This window comes from Rhinoraja longicauda, chromosome 8 (genome assembly GCF_053455715.1).
Source record: "Rhinoraja longicauda isolate Sanriku21f chromosome 8, sRhiLon1.1, whole genome shotgun sequence".
In the NCBI taxonomy this organism is placed as follows: Eukaryota; Metazoa; Chordata; class Chondrichthyes; order Rajiformes; family Arhynchobatidae; genus Rhinoraja; species Rhinoraja longicauda.
In genome coordinates, this window is record NC_135960.1 from 51,625,638 (window position 1) to 51,640,295 (window position 14,658).

The following is a 14,658-nucleotide window of genomic DNA, read 5'->3' on the forward strand; positions in this document are numbered from 1 at the left end:
CCAAGCTCATCACCAAACTCCACCAGCTAGGCCTCAGCTCGTCGTTATGCGACTGGATCCTGAACTTCCTGCTGGAGCGACCGCAGGCAGTGAGAATGGGCCCGCACCTGTCCTCCACTATCACCCTGAGTACCGGCACACCACAGGGCTGTGTTCTGAGCCCCATGCTCTACTCCCTATTCACACACGACTGTGTTCCTGCATTCGACACCAACTCCATTGTCAAGTTTGCAGACGACACAACGGTGATCGGGCTCATCACCAACGGTGATGAAACAAAATACAGAGCGGAGGTGCAGAACCTGGCGGACTGGTGCTCTGATAACAACCTGTCCCTAAATACCACCAAGACCAAGGAGCTGATCATCAACTTCCTTAGGTCACACAACGGGGAATACGCCCCGATCTTTATCAACGGGAATAGTGTGGAGAGAGTGTCCAGCTTCAAGTTTCTGGGCTCTCACATTTCGGAGGACCTAACATGGTCCAATAACACTGCTGCGCTGGTCAAGAAGGCACAGCAACAACTGTTCTACCCAAGAACACTGAAAAAGTCTGGTCTACCCCAACAGCTGCTGACGACATTCTACCGCTGCACCATAGAGAGCATCCTAACACATGGCATCCCTGTGTGGTATCTCAGTTGCACGGAGGCAGAGAGGAAAGCTCTTCAGCGGGTAGTCCATAGAGCTCAGAGGACTATCGGAACACAGCTACCAGCCTTGGAGGGCATCTACAGCACACGATGCCTCAGAAAAGCCACCAGCATCCACAAAAAACTCTTCACACCCCTGCAACAGTCTGTTCGAACTTCTACAATCGGGCAGACGCTACAAGGCCTTCTACGCCCGCAACTCCGGACTCAGGAACAACTTCATCCCCAGGGCCATAGATGCTCTGAACTGGTCCTGCTGAGCCGGATGGTCACATCGCACAATGAACCGGCACAGACCTACTTGCACTTTATTCTGTTTTAAAACTGTTCTAATTTGTTTCATTTGGTTGTTTAAATTAATACTGACTAGCTAATTAATTTATTGCATCGTATGGGAGGCGCATTCCCAATCTCGTGTACCCCTGTACAATGACAATAAAGATATATTGTATTGTATTAGCCTGAACATGCGAAAGATCCAAGCAATGGAATTTCTTTTAACTGCAGATATTGCAGTTTAAACTTTATACTGATAATGTATACCCTCAAGACCCCATGATGAAGACCACCATGACTCAAAGACATCACTCCACAGCTTCAACAATATGCCGAGTCCTATTTTCCTGGTGATTGCAATTTTACCAGATTTTTGTCCTCCCCTCCACTTTCTGAGTTTCAGCTACAGCTGCATCTTTGTCTCTGTTCTCTTATAGTGAAGAGTGAAACCAGGTACTTGCTTAATTAATCTGCCAGTCTTGTTTTCCATTATTAATTCCCAGACTCACTTTCTATGGGATCAAACCATATTTTGTTATTTTTTCTTTTATAACTTTATTTACTAAAACTTCTATTTTCACATTTTGGCCTAGTTTTATTTTGTACTCTAATTCTTTTCTTTCTTATTAATCTTTTAGCCATTTATGATGTTATTTACATTCTGTCCAATTTTTCGACCTACCACTTGTCATTGCATAATTAAATGTTTAATTTTTTAAATCAATCTTTAACTTTTTTAGTTAACTGCAACTGGATCCCCCTTTGTAAAACTCCTTTCTTGTTGGAATGTATCTACTATGAAGATATATTAAAAATCCTCATACATGGTTTCCACTACATTTCAAATGATTGACACCATAATCTGATAGTTGATTTTATTGACCTCTGCATTCATGACCTTATAATTGCCCTCATGTTGAACTTTTATTCATCTTGGACAAAATGAATACAAAATTCAATCATGATCACTGGGATAGATATCTAGGGGTACCTTCACAGTAAGGTCCATCATTAATCTTATTTTGTTGCACAATTGCAAGTACAGAATATTCATGCTTTCTGGTTGGCTCTTGTTATTGGAAACTACCCATTAAACATTATGAATTCCTTGTTAAGGTTTCCTTTGCCTATCTGAATTTCCTACCTTTATGCAGATTAATATTCTACTTGAATATTTACTTTCTGGTGAGCTAACTTTACACTTTCTCCTACCAACTGGTTATGGTTCGGGGGTCTATACACCACTTGCACAAATATCTTCTTGCCTTCATTGTCTCTTAATTAAATGCATTGCCACATGCTTAGAATTAAAGCAATAATTCCTCTTACCTGCTCAATATCACTTCCACTATACCGATTACAGCGCTGCTCCAGAAATGCCTCTTGGCATCTTTCCTGTTCTAGTGTTTCACTGATAAGCCGAGCAACTTCACTCTGCTGTCCAGGTTTTTCTCGACCAATAAGAAATCTATGAAAAAAAATGAACATTTTTGATTTTCTCACATTTCATAATTTTATTCTTCAAAATACATCCTTAAATGCATTATTCTACAAAATAGTTTAAATCCGAATTAAAGGATGACATTCTCTAAATGGTCAGCAAATCAGGCAACAACTGTGGTGAAAGAATTAACACTTAGATTGTTAACTTGCTTTCTCTCTATTCTGTTGAGCATTACCAGTGTAAATTTAAATGTTTTTAAACATATGGTATAGCAAATTGATACATTTTGCATTACAACCTTTCAATTTGCCTAAAAATATTCTATCATGTGATGTTGGTGGCCAGCAAGGCCAGCATTTATTGCCCATTCCTAACTGGAGACATTTTAGTTCACATTCTGAAGGTATTCCTCATAAGGGTATTATGGATGGAGAAACAATTAGCTACGACAACGATGAAGAAATGGCTTATATTTCCAATTAACACAGAGAACAACTTGCAGGTGGCAGTTATGTCAATTGCCATGTTCCTCCCACGTGGTAGAGGTTGTAAGTTTGGGAGATGCACTGGAAGCGTGGCCAATTGTTGTACATTTTTTTAGACTGCCAATTTTGAAATAGTGTATATTGAAGGGTGTAGTTTGAGTGCTGATTAAGTGAACTGAGTTTTTTGTGAGTCAAGTGGAGAACATTCTGTCACCATATTCTGCCCAAAACAATCTCAAAAACATTAAGACAAATCTAATCAATTCAACAACCTCTCCATAAGCATAAAAACAGGAGGGCAAGATCAACAGACCTACCATAAGGTCATCAATTTGAAACCTTAACTCTATTTCTCTCTGCCAGATGTTGCACGGTCTGTAGTGTATTTCCAGGATTTGTTTCTTCAGAATACAATCATTTGCCGTTTAAAAAAAATTCAGCAGTTACTAATACTCTGTTGACAGTTCTCATTTGAGTTTCACCAGGATCACTTGGTTTCAGATTTCGTTACAACGTTGATTCACAAAATGATTCAATTAATTACTATTAAAACACAAAGTACGTGCTATAAAACCAGGATAAGTAATCAACCAAGAAAACCAAGCCCAAAGCCAAAGTAGTATCCCGAAAGATACAGTAAGAATGTATGCCCTTGATAACATTTGACTGAGTGTGAAATCAAGGAGCACTGGCAAAAACTGAAAGCCATTGCAATTAGAGGCTACCACTCTACTGCCTGGATAAAGGTTGTAGTTGATGAATATTAATTATATCAGCCCAGGATATTATTTGCAATTTTACTGACATTGAATTCAGGCTTGGGCATAAAGGTATATGTACTGTGCAGGTCACACAATTTCTCAGTAATGATCATTTCCAACTATCTCACCCTAACATTATCACTGCCAAATACTCAGACATAACATCCCGAATCAGGAAGATTTGTCCAGATGAGCCATATCTGGGGTGCTGCAAGGATCAGTACTGGGACCCCAGTTATTTACAATATTTATTAACGATTTAGACAAGGGAATTAAATGTGACATCTCCAAGTTTGCGGATGACACAAAGCTAGGTGGCAGCGTGGGCTGAAATGAGGATGTTATAAAGTTGCAGGGTGATTTGGATAGGTTGGGTGAGTGAGCAGTATAATGTATAATGTGGATAAATGTCAGCTTATCCACATTGGCGGCAAGAACAGGAAGGCAGATTATTATCTGAATGGTGTCAGATTAGGAAAAGGGGAGGTCCAACGAGACCTGGGTGTGCTTGTGTGTCATTCACTGAGAGTAAGCAGGCAGTTACAGCAGGCAGTGAAGAAAGCTAATGGCATGATGGGCTTCATTGCGAGAGGTTTTGAGTTTAAAAGCAAGGAGGTCCTACTGCAGTTGTACAAGGCCGTGGTGAGACCGCACCTGGAGTATTGTGTGCAATTTTGGTCTTCAAATTTGAGGAAGGACATTATTGCTATTGAGGGAATGCAGCGTAGGTTCATAATTTTACATCAAAATTCATAATATGGCGCGTAATGCAGCTTTTCAGCAAAAAAAGTATGCACGCCAAATGCGTGTACGCGTTGCGCTACATTCATGTGTGAAAATCGACTATTATTTCCAACAGTCTGTAGTTCTTGGACTATATGTACAATGTCAGGCCTATCATGAGTATATTCTGCTATTTATATAAAGGTTTTTGAACAGAGATACTTTTTACAACACAAAGAAAAAGTTGTTTTGTTTTGTTTTCTCTATTTTGCTTTTTCCTTACACAAAATGTACGACTAAGTTATGAAGAAAGAGTTTCATTTAAAAATACACATGCCTAATTTCATTGGACTTTCTTGCTCCAGTGGTCTTCAACAGCAAATCACAACAGTCCATGTCCCCCCCACCCCCCACTCCTCCCCACCCCACAACTACCCTCCCCACTCTACCCCCTCCCCCACTCTACTCCCATTCTACCCCCATTCCCGACTCCCCCCCTACTCCCCTCCACCCTTTCCCCCCGACTCCCGCCTACCCCCCTTTCCCCCCCCACTCCCGCCCTCCCTCCCCACTTTTCCCTCCTTTCCTCCCCCTCCCCACCCCCTTCCCCTCCTCCCCCACCCCCACCCCCTCCTCTCCTCCCCCTCCCACCCCCACTCCCCTCCTACCCCCACTCCCTTCCTCTACCCCCATCCCATCTCCGGGCCAGCGGCGAGGCGAGACCAGGCCAGCGGCGAGGTGAGGCGGGGCCACCGGCGAGGCGAGGCGGGGCCAGCGGCGAGGCGGGGCCAGCGGCGAGGCGGGGCCAGCAGCGAGGCAAGGCCAGCGACGAGACGAGACCGGGCCAGAGGCGAGGCGAGACCAGGCCAACGGAGAGGCAAGACCGGGCCAGCGGCGAGGTGAGACCGGGCCAGCGGCGAGGCGGGGTCAGCGGCGAGGCGAGGCGGGGTCAGCGGCGAGGCGAGGCGGGGCCAGCGGCGAGGCAGGGCCAGTGGCGAGGTGAGGCGTGGCCAGCGGCACGGCGAGGCCAATGGCGAGACGAGACCGGGTCAGCGACGAGGTGAGGCCGGGGGAGGCCAGCGGCGTGAGGCGGGGCGAGAGGCGGGGCGAGAGGCGAGGTAAGTGTTTTGTGGAAAAATGTGACGTGAAATCGGAATCGCAGAAATTAAATAAGAATGCGGAAACTTTTCGCCAAATTCGGAAGGGTTGGGAGGTCTGCTAATGAGTCTAGTTAATAATGAAGTAAAAACAATGCTCATTTTCGCAAAGTGCCAGTTAAATATATATTAAAATATTGATCCAAGCCCATCGCCTCTACTGTATAAATTGATTTATTTTTACTTACCTGACTATACCTTTGGTGTTCTTCAATACAGTGGCTGCAAACATTTGTGTAACTCCAACCAAACTGACACCATCCACTTCAACTATCTGGTCATTTACCTGGATTCTGCAATAAAGAATACAAATTTATACTCTGTGATACAATATATTTTATCCGATGAATTTCAAGCAGCTTTTATGAGCAAACTGCAGTACAAAGACAGCTACTATTTTCTTTTCTAAAATTAGTCAGATTTTCTTAGATAAGCAGTTTAAGTTAAGCAAATTTAATAAAAAGGCCATTTTTTCGAAAGTTGCTGTAGAGTTTAAGACTCAAAGTTACTATGAAATAGATCATGCTTAAACTCAAGTCACAAGAAAACCAACAATTAGCAAATATAGTATCTCCATGCATTTCAATGGAGAGGAACACTGCACAGAAGACAATTTATAGATAATTATATTTTCTTGATATAATTATGTTAATTAAATGCATTTGCTTTAGGTATCTAATACTTTTAAGTGTTTTTTTAAATGTTATAGTTTTGAAAATATTTGTACCTTAAGGCTCATTTTAAATGTTCTTAATAATTTTCAATCTTGCAGCTTTATCAAACCATTTGCATGGGATTAATGATCAATGAAGCCTTGTGATACCTAGTGCCTTACTAATCATGTTATGGCTGGTTTCTTTCTAGACTTTTATACCGGTGGACTCGGAATAAGAACAGAATTAGCAAGTGCATGAACAGTGAACAGTAAACAATTTTATAGATATTTTGGATCAATGACCTTTGTTTCTCCAGGTATCATACAAGTTATAGAAAATATGCCAGGCTATACAGGGGTATATGCTTCAGTAGACACAAAAAGCTGGAGTAACTCAGCAGGACAGGCAGCATCTCTGGAGAGAAGGAATGGGTGACGTTTCTGCTTCAGCAATTGCTTTCAGAAAAGGATTTGCAATTAATAAGATAAGATCAAAAATGTTTATGAAAAAAACCCAAATGAATCAAATAGCATTTTTATCTGAATACTGAGCCATTGCTCCAATTGCAATGCATCATTCTTAATTCTTTATCATTCAAAAAATGCAAGACAAGGAAGGCCTGTTATTTGATTAATCCATAGCTAGATACACCAAACTCCAAAGAAGATACATTAACTAGCTAACGTCTTACCGTTTGTCTCTACATGCAGCTCCACCCTCAGTGATAGTCTTCACAAAAATTCCCAATTTTTCAAGTCCTTGATCTGCACCAACACCCATTCCAATAATGCTAATTCCAAGACCACCTTCACCTAAATGTTAGATACATTTTTAAACAACATTCATTTCTTTTAAAACAATGACCATGCTCACTTATTTCACAAGTCTGCTGTAGTAAAATATCCCCATGTCCTTCAAAAAAGTGCACGGTGATTTGGTTAAACTCAAAAATCATGCATTAGCTCATGCATGGGGTGTTGGACAATGTCAAAGAAATACATACTGAGGAGGATTTGGAGGTTGTGGGAAATGTTGAAAGACTGATGAGTACAAAAATCAATTCTAGAATGAAGTAGTTTGATAGCTAAAAATATCTGTGGATCTGAACCAAGTTTTGCGCAAATGGTACATGAATTTTGTGCTAGATAATGAACTAGTTGTAAACTGTATTGAGTTATGAATAGTAATTAAGCCATTAAGTTTGAGCTCACCGTTTCAGTTCAAGAATTTAAATTAAAATAATTAAATAGATATGAACTTTTAAAAGCTATTCTCAGTAATAATAACCATGAAAACTATCAGTGGCCACAAAACAACATCCGGTTTAGATATCTTTCAGTGAAGGAAGTGTACTATCCTTATCTAGTGTGAACTATATGTCACTCCAGTACTTCCAACGGGATTCATTCCTAATTGCAATAAGGGGTGTACAAAGAATATTGTATTGTCAATGATGTTTACATCCCATGAATGAATGGATAAATGAATAAATAAATAATCTGAACCCATTGTTCCATTGATAGTCTGGAACACACATCTCTTTCTCCTTGGCAATTACCAAAAAAACAAATGACAGATGTCTCAACAAAGTAATTCAAACAACTCTTCATGTTACCCTGAAAAACACTACTAATACTTTCTGCAATGGTTATCTTTCTCTACATTAGATTACGATACTTTATCTAAAAGGTTGAAAAAAACGTACACTTTGTACAGTTAATAATTAAAGTTGTTGGAAATAATTTAAATATCTTTTGAGATGCATGTCAAATTCCACATTTTCATTATCTGATATTTTATAAATATCTGATACTTTAGAAACAACTATTTGTTAGCTGATTAAGTAGGAAAAGAGAGCCAACAACAAAACAGCTATTTTAAAACTCACCCTTCTCAATTTCAACTGGAAAAACATCCATTTTTTCCACTCTCTTTTCCAATTCGTATTCTGCCGATGCTGCCACAGGATCAACGTCCTCATTTCGCCTATCATAGTCCTCATTTGAATAGGCACTGTAAACCTGAAAAAAAATTGTGAAATTTTTCATACCGTCATTAAATTTCAAATCTCACCAAAGTTTTTCAGTAAAAATACAGTAAACAGTTACTAGGAAAATGCTGCGGCTCACAAATATACTGGGATTATGCTGAAGCAAGTACTTTTGTCGTAATCCTCCAGTTCGATATAGACGTACAATATAACATGCTACCCAAAACATTATACTGCACTGCCATTAACTAGAACATTAAAATATTGTCCACTTGGCTCAAGCAGGTCTAAATTCAACTTCTGTTTTAAAACTTCATTAAATTTCAAATCTCACCAAAGTTTTTCAGTAAAAATACAGTAAACAGTTACTAGGAAAATGCTGCGGCTCACAAATATACTGGGATTATGCTGAAGCAAGTACTTTTGTCGTAATCCTCCAGTTCGATATAGACGTACAATATAACATGCTACCCAAAACATTATACTGCACTGCCATTAACTAGAACATTAAAATATTGTCCACTTGGCTCAAGCAGGTCTAAATTCAACTTCTGTTTTAAAACTTCATTACCAATGGAATGTATTAAACTAAACCCGATGTGCCTAATAAGACACTCCATGATTTTCCACAAAAAAGTAAAAGACAAAAAGACTCTACGCATTCATTTTATTTGCTTTCCAAATACTAAATGAAATATTTGATACATTTGATGTGCAAAGATGACTGCACTTAAAAAGCAATTAAATGTTAACTGTCCCTTCCCAGATTTCCATTTCAGGGATTCACATATTTAACCTGGCCAGTGAACACAATGGAACTTGTTACCACAGCAAAATCTCTGGGCTGGGGCAAGCCATGGCAGTCAAGAGAAGAGAAATAACAGGAGGAGATGAGTGAGACTACAGTTTAGTTTAGAGAAACAACACGGAAACAGACTCTTTCGCCCACCGAATCCATCCCGACCAGCGATCCCCGCTATCCTATACACACTAAGGATAATTTTACAATTACACCAAGCCAATTAATGTATAAACACCATACAGACAAGCACTCGTCGTCAGGGTTGAACCTGGGTCTCTGGCACAGTAAGGCAGCAACTCTACCGCTGTGATTTGTCTGCCACTGCCACTGAAGTGAGGACTACCAGTTCTCGACAATGGACGATTTTAGAAAAATAATGAAACAATCCATGGTAAAAAATAAAGTTAAAGTGACACAAGGATTATAAGAAGTACATTTCATTCTCTTCTAGTTCTGATTCATTTAGATGAAGGATTAGGAGAGTGGAAGAATTGGAAGAAAATCCAGAAATAGGAGAAATAGTAATTATTTATGACGACTATTAACTGTGTTTCCTATAACAGAATCGTCTCCAGATCTGGATAGTACCAATCCTGGCCCCACATCCAAAATAAATTGCAAATCAATGCCAATAAAAATGGTAAAGGAGGGAAACAGTAGCAGATTCAGTTAACATTACTCATATGAAGCACCAGATTATAACAAAATATACACTTTGCATGGGAAAAAGCAAGATACTGTGGAAGGACAAAAGATCTTGTTAATTCATGGTATCACAAATTTAGATAATTATAATTTTGCAGTAATGCATAAATTGGAAAATAAAGATTGAACACACATACCAAGATGCAAGTCACATGAAATAAATCTACCACTCTTGGCAAGAGTGCATCTCTTGGCAAGAGTGCATCTCTTGGCACACCAATTGTCCCAAGTTTGTTAAGTCGACTTAACCACAAAACATTACATATTATCCTATCTATTTTCTGCAGAGATGCTGCCTAACCCACTGAGTTACAATAGCACTTTATGACAAATTTTGGTTTAAATCAGCAGCTGCAGTTCCTTCTCTTAACATTATATATTGTTTGATAAAATCATAATTTGTATGAATTTGTGAATACTGAGATCCTTTTCCTTATTTAAGACAAATATTCCACTGTCAAATTGAGAATGCCAAAGCAGAAATCATAATAAATTTAGTTGCAGTAATTATTTAGTTTTGAGATATAAATAAAAATGAACAATACTATTATTAAAATTAGAAATGCATAATACTCACAAAATGTTTCCTTGAGGCTTTCAAACTAAATAAACTTTAATTAAACTATTGGATTTTAGCAGAGTATTGCAAAACCTTGGGAAATATACCACTGCACACAATTTTCTATTGACTTCATTTTTTGGGATGTGGGATTTTTTGGGATGCGGCATTTACTGCACACACCAAATTGAGAAAATGGTGTGAGCCACCTTCTTGAACTGTTGCAGTCCTTCTGATGAAGATACTACACAGAGCTAATAAATCAAGAACCGCATAGACTGATTCCCCTTCTCCCCCCCCCCCCCCCCCCTCCCCAATCTTTGCACATCCCCAATCCTGGACTTTCCACTCATCACTTTAATTTCATGTTTCGTGTATCTTATTGTGTTTTATGACTGGTGGTAGACCAATTTCCCTCCTGGGATAAATAAAGTTCTATCGTATTGAATTGGGAGAGGCTATCAGATTGGGAGTAGCCCCGGCAAATAACTGAAGCTGGAATACATTTCAGCCACCAGGTGGTGGTGGCAAAGGAAATGAACATTTAGGGTGACTTATGCAATGCATCAAATCAGATGTTCTTTCGTGTTTGCAGTAATTTGTTGCAACATTGTCTTCCGGAGCAATTGTCTTCTTCTACATTAAGTTAGATGAAAACCAAGGGTCATTTTCAGAATGGGATATAATAATTTTATATCCATGAGTTTCAATTTTCTTCTCAGGTAAATCCTGTGTTCCAAATTCAGCCTTAAAATCGCAATGTTTTCTAATCTGACAAGTCAGTAGAACAGTAACTGCAAGACAACTAACTTCAAGATTGAGGGCGAAAAAACGTGAACATGATTTAATGAGATACATAAGGGCCCCCTGGTCACCTCGACTCCATCCTATCCCCCCCTGGTCAAATCTCTCCCCACCTGTCCAAGACACCTCACATGCTCTCCGTCTCCTTAATAACTACCGGTTTCCAGGCCCCCACTCCCTCATCTTTACCATGGATGTCCAGTCACTCTACACCTCCATCCCCCACAAGGATGGTCTTGAAGCTCTCCGTTTCTTCCACAACTGTAGAACCAGCCAATCTCCATCTACTAACACTCTCCACCGCCTAGCAGAGCTGGTTCTCACCCTCAACAACTTCTCCTTTGAATCCTCCCACTTCCTCCAAACCCGAGGCGTAGCTATGGGCACTCGCATGGGCCCTAGCTATGCCTCCCTCTTTGTCGGGTATGTCGAACAATCCCTGTTCCAGACGTTCACTGGCCCCATCCCCAAACTCTACCTCCGCTACATTGATGACTGGATTGGTGCTACCTCTTGTACCCATGCAGAACTCACTGACTTCATACATTTCACCACTAATTTCCATCCTGCTCTTAAATATACTTGGACCATCTCCGACATCTCCCTACCATTTTTGGATCTCACCATCACAGGAGACAGACTAGTGACCGACATCTACTACAAACTCACTGACTCCCACAGCTATCTGGACTACACTTCTTCCCACCCTGTCTCCTGCAAAAAGTCTATCCCCTACTCCCAATTCCTCCGTCTACGCCGCATCTGCACCCAGGATGAGGTGTTTCACACTAGGGATCAGAGATGTCCTCATTCTTTAGGAAAACGGAGCTTCCCCTCCTCCATTACAGATGAGGCTCTCGCTGGGGCCTACTCTATATCCCGCAGCTCCGCTCTTGCCCCCCTTTCCCCCCATTCGTAACAAGGACAGAGTCCCCCTTGTCCTCACCTTCCACCCCATCAGCCAACATATCCAACAAATCATCCTCCAACATTTCCGTCACCTCCAACGGGATCCCACTACTGGCCACATCTTCCCATCTCCTCCCCTTTCTGTGTTCTGCAGAGACCGTTCTCTCCGTAACTCCCTGGTCCACTCGAGCCTTCCTACCCAAACCACCCCTTCCCCAGGCACTTTCCCCTGCAACCGCAGGAGATGCAACACCTGTCCCCTTACCTCCCCCCTCAACTCCATCCAAGGACCCAAACAGTCTTTCCAGGTGAGGCAGAGGTTCACCAGCACCTCCTCCAACCTCATCTATTATATCCGCTGTTCCAGATGCCAACTTCTCTACATCGGTGAGACCAAACGCAGGCTCGTCGATCGTTTCGCTCAACACCTTCGCTCAGTCCGCCTTAACCTACCTGATCCCCCGGTGGCTGAGCACTTCAACTCCCCCTCCCACTCCCAGTCTGACCTTTCTGTCATGGGCCTCCTCCAGTGTCATAGTGTGGCCCACTGCAAATTGGAGGAACAGCACCTCATATTTCGCTTGGGCAGCTTACAGCCCAGCGGTATGAACATTGACTTCTCTAACTTTAGATCTCCCTCTCTTCCCCTCTGTCTTCCCAGTTCTCCCACTGTCTTCCCGTCTCCACCTATATCCTTTCTGTGTCCCGCTCCCCTGACATCAGGCTGAAGAAGGGTCTCGACCCAAAACATCACCCATTCCTTCTCTCCAGTGATGCTGCCTGACCTGCTGAGTTACTCCAGCATTTTGTGATACCTTCGATTTGTACCAGCATCTGCAGTTATTTTCCTACATAAGGGCCTTGATCAGCTGGAATCTGCCTCACATCAAAACTATGTTCCTGTGAACATGATGAAACAAGCAGCATGCTTCAAAGGGTTTGCCACTCATAAGATTCAGTTCTTCAATGGCCTCTGCATAATACTTTCAAAAATTTCTGCCCAGCCCACTCATACATGTAGGCCCAAGTTTAAACAGATCCCATCCAATTCAGAACCAGTTATTCTCATTTCACTGCAGGCTAATAACTCACCTTGTGCTGCTATGAATGATTTCAAAGTCCAGTATGTTGGCTTCTGATGTTTAGATGTGTTCAGGTTTATATTTGAGGACTTCATATTTTTCCCTTTAGCTTTCTGCAAGATCGTTAAGATTTTAAAGACAAAAATGTGCTTTCCTACCTTTTGTAAAATTAACCTTGTTTAGGATTTCACAGTAAGTGGGCAGCACAGTAGCGCAGCTGGTAGAGCTGCTGCCTCATTGTGCCAGATACCCGGGTTCGATTCTGACCTTGGCTGCAGTTTGTATGGAGTTTGCACATTCTCCCTGTGACTGCGTGTGTTTCCACCGGGTGCTTCAGGTTCTTCCCCCATCCCAAAGACGTGCGGGTTTGTCGATTAATTGGCAATTCTAAATTGCCACTAGTATGTAGGGAGTGAATATGAAAGGATGATCGATGGCCGGTGTGGACTCAGTGGGGCGTTTCTGTGCATAGCGTGCACGGAAATGTTTCTGGGCATGGCGTCATTTCAGTTAAATATTGGGAAACATTTTGTCACTAAGCCAGGTCAAAGTAAAATACGACTGGTCCAACAATAACTTCACATTCAAGCAGCAGCAAAATATAAAAATGAGAATTTAAAGACAAAGATTTAAAGGGCCATTGATTACATAAATTTCATGATTGACCAACAATATAGGGCATAAAAATAAAAATCTGCAGATGCTGAAGATTCTTTTTTTTTCCCTTTCCAGATGTTACTTGATTGGCTGAGTCTTTCCCGTGTTTATTAAAGACAATGAATTGTATATGTAAACAAAATGCAAAATGCTGCTTGTGCTCTTTATTTGCACTTTTGCAACAGACACAAATGACAAAAAAACAATGCAATACAACATGTAGATTTCACGGTAAAAATAATTGGGAAAGCATCAATCTTCACCATTAGAGTTTATTTGAATGGAAACTTCTAATATCTATGCATTACAGATATCCTCAAAACTGCACCGTTCCAGTAGCTTTGAAAGAGACGGAGTGCAACGCTTTGACGCAGAACACGATAGTCTTAAAAGAAAATCTATCATCCACTCCGGGCACCTGTAGCATACATCAGGAAACTGGAACCGGAGCTTAGTCAGGGTTGTTGCAGAGTGAATGGAGGGCTGAACGTTCAGGAGGGGAGAGGTTAGAGTGAGTTTAGTCTGGGTTGTTGCAGAATGAGTAGTTTGACAAGGGAGGTGCTGTGGTAGTCTAGCGTGCTGACCTCTACCACAAAGGCCAGACGACAACTCTCGGACACCTCCTCCTACTTATCCTTGGACCATGACCCCACCGACGAGCACCAGACCTTAATCATCAACACCATCACTGACCTCACCAATTCCGGTGCTCTACCCTCTAATGCCTCCAACCTTATCGTTCCCCAGCCCCGCACGGCCAGATTTTACCTTCTACCTAAAATCCATAAACAGAACTGTCCTGGCAGACCCATTGTTTCTGCCTGTTCATGTCCCACCGAACTTATTTCCACCTACCTCGACTCCATCCTATCCCCCCTGGTCAAATCCCTCCCCACCTACGTCCAAGACACCTCACATGCTCTCCGTCTCCTTAATAACTTCCGGTTTCCAGGCCCCCACTCCCTCATCTTTACCATGGATGTCCAGTCACTC

The 14,658-nt window shown here is 41.5% G+C and overlaps 1 protein-coding gene across 2 annotated transcripts in view; it reads right to left on the bottom strand.

The window, feature by feature from the left end:
* The window catches only part of LOC144595966 (neurabin-1-like), a 76,147-nt gene that overhangs the window by 31,993 nt on the left and 29,496 nt on the right, over window positions 1-14,658 (bottom strand). For both annotated transcript variants that reach the window (XM_078403956.1, XM_078403955.1), the window contains exons 2-5: window positions 8,046-8,178; window positions 6,849-6,969; window positions 5,690-5,794; window positions 2,261-2,399 (exon numbers count right to left, since the gene is read on the bottom strand). In XM_078403956.1, coding sequence (XP_078260082.1) covers window positions 2,261-2,399; window positions 5,690-5,794; window positions 6,849-6,969; window positions 8,046-8,178 — 498 coding nt within the window. The remainder of the gene's footprint in view (window positions 1-2,260; window positions 2,400-5,689; window positions 5,795-6,848; window positions 6,970-8,045; window positions 8,179-14,658) is intronic.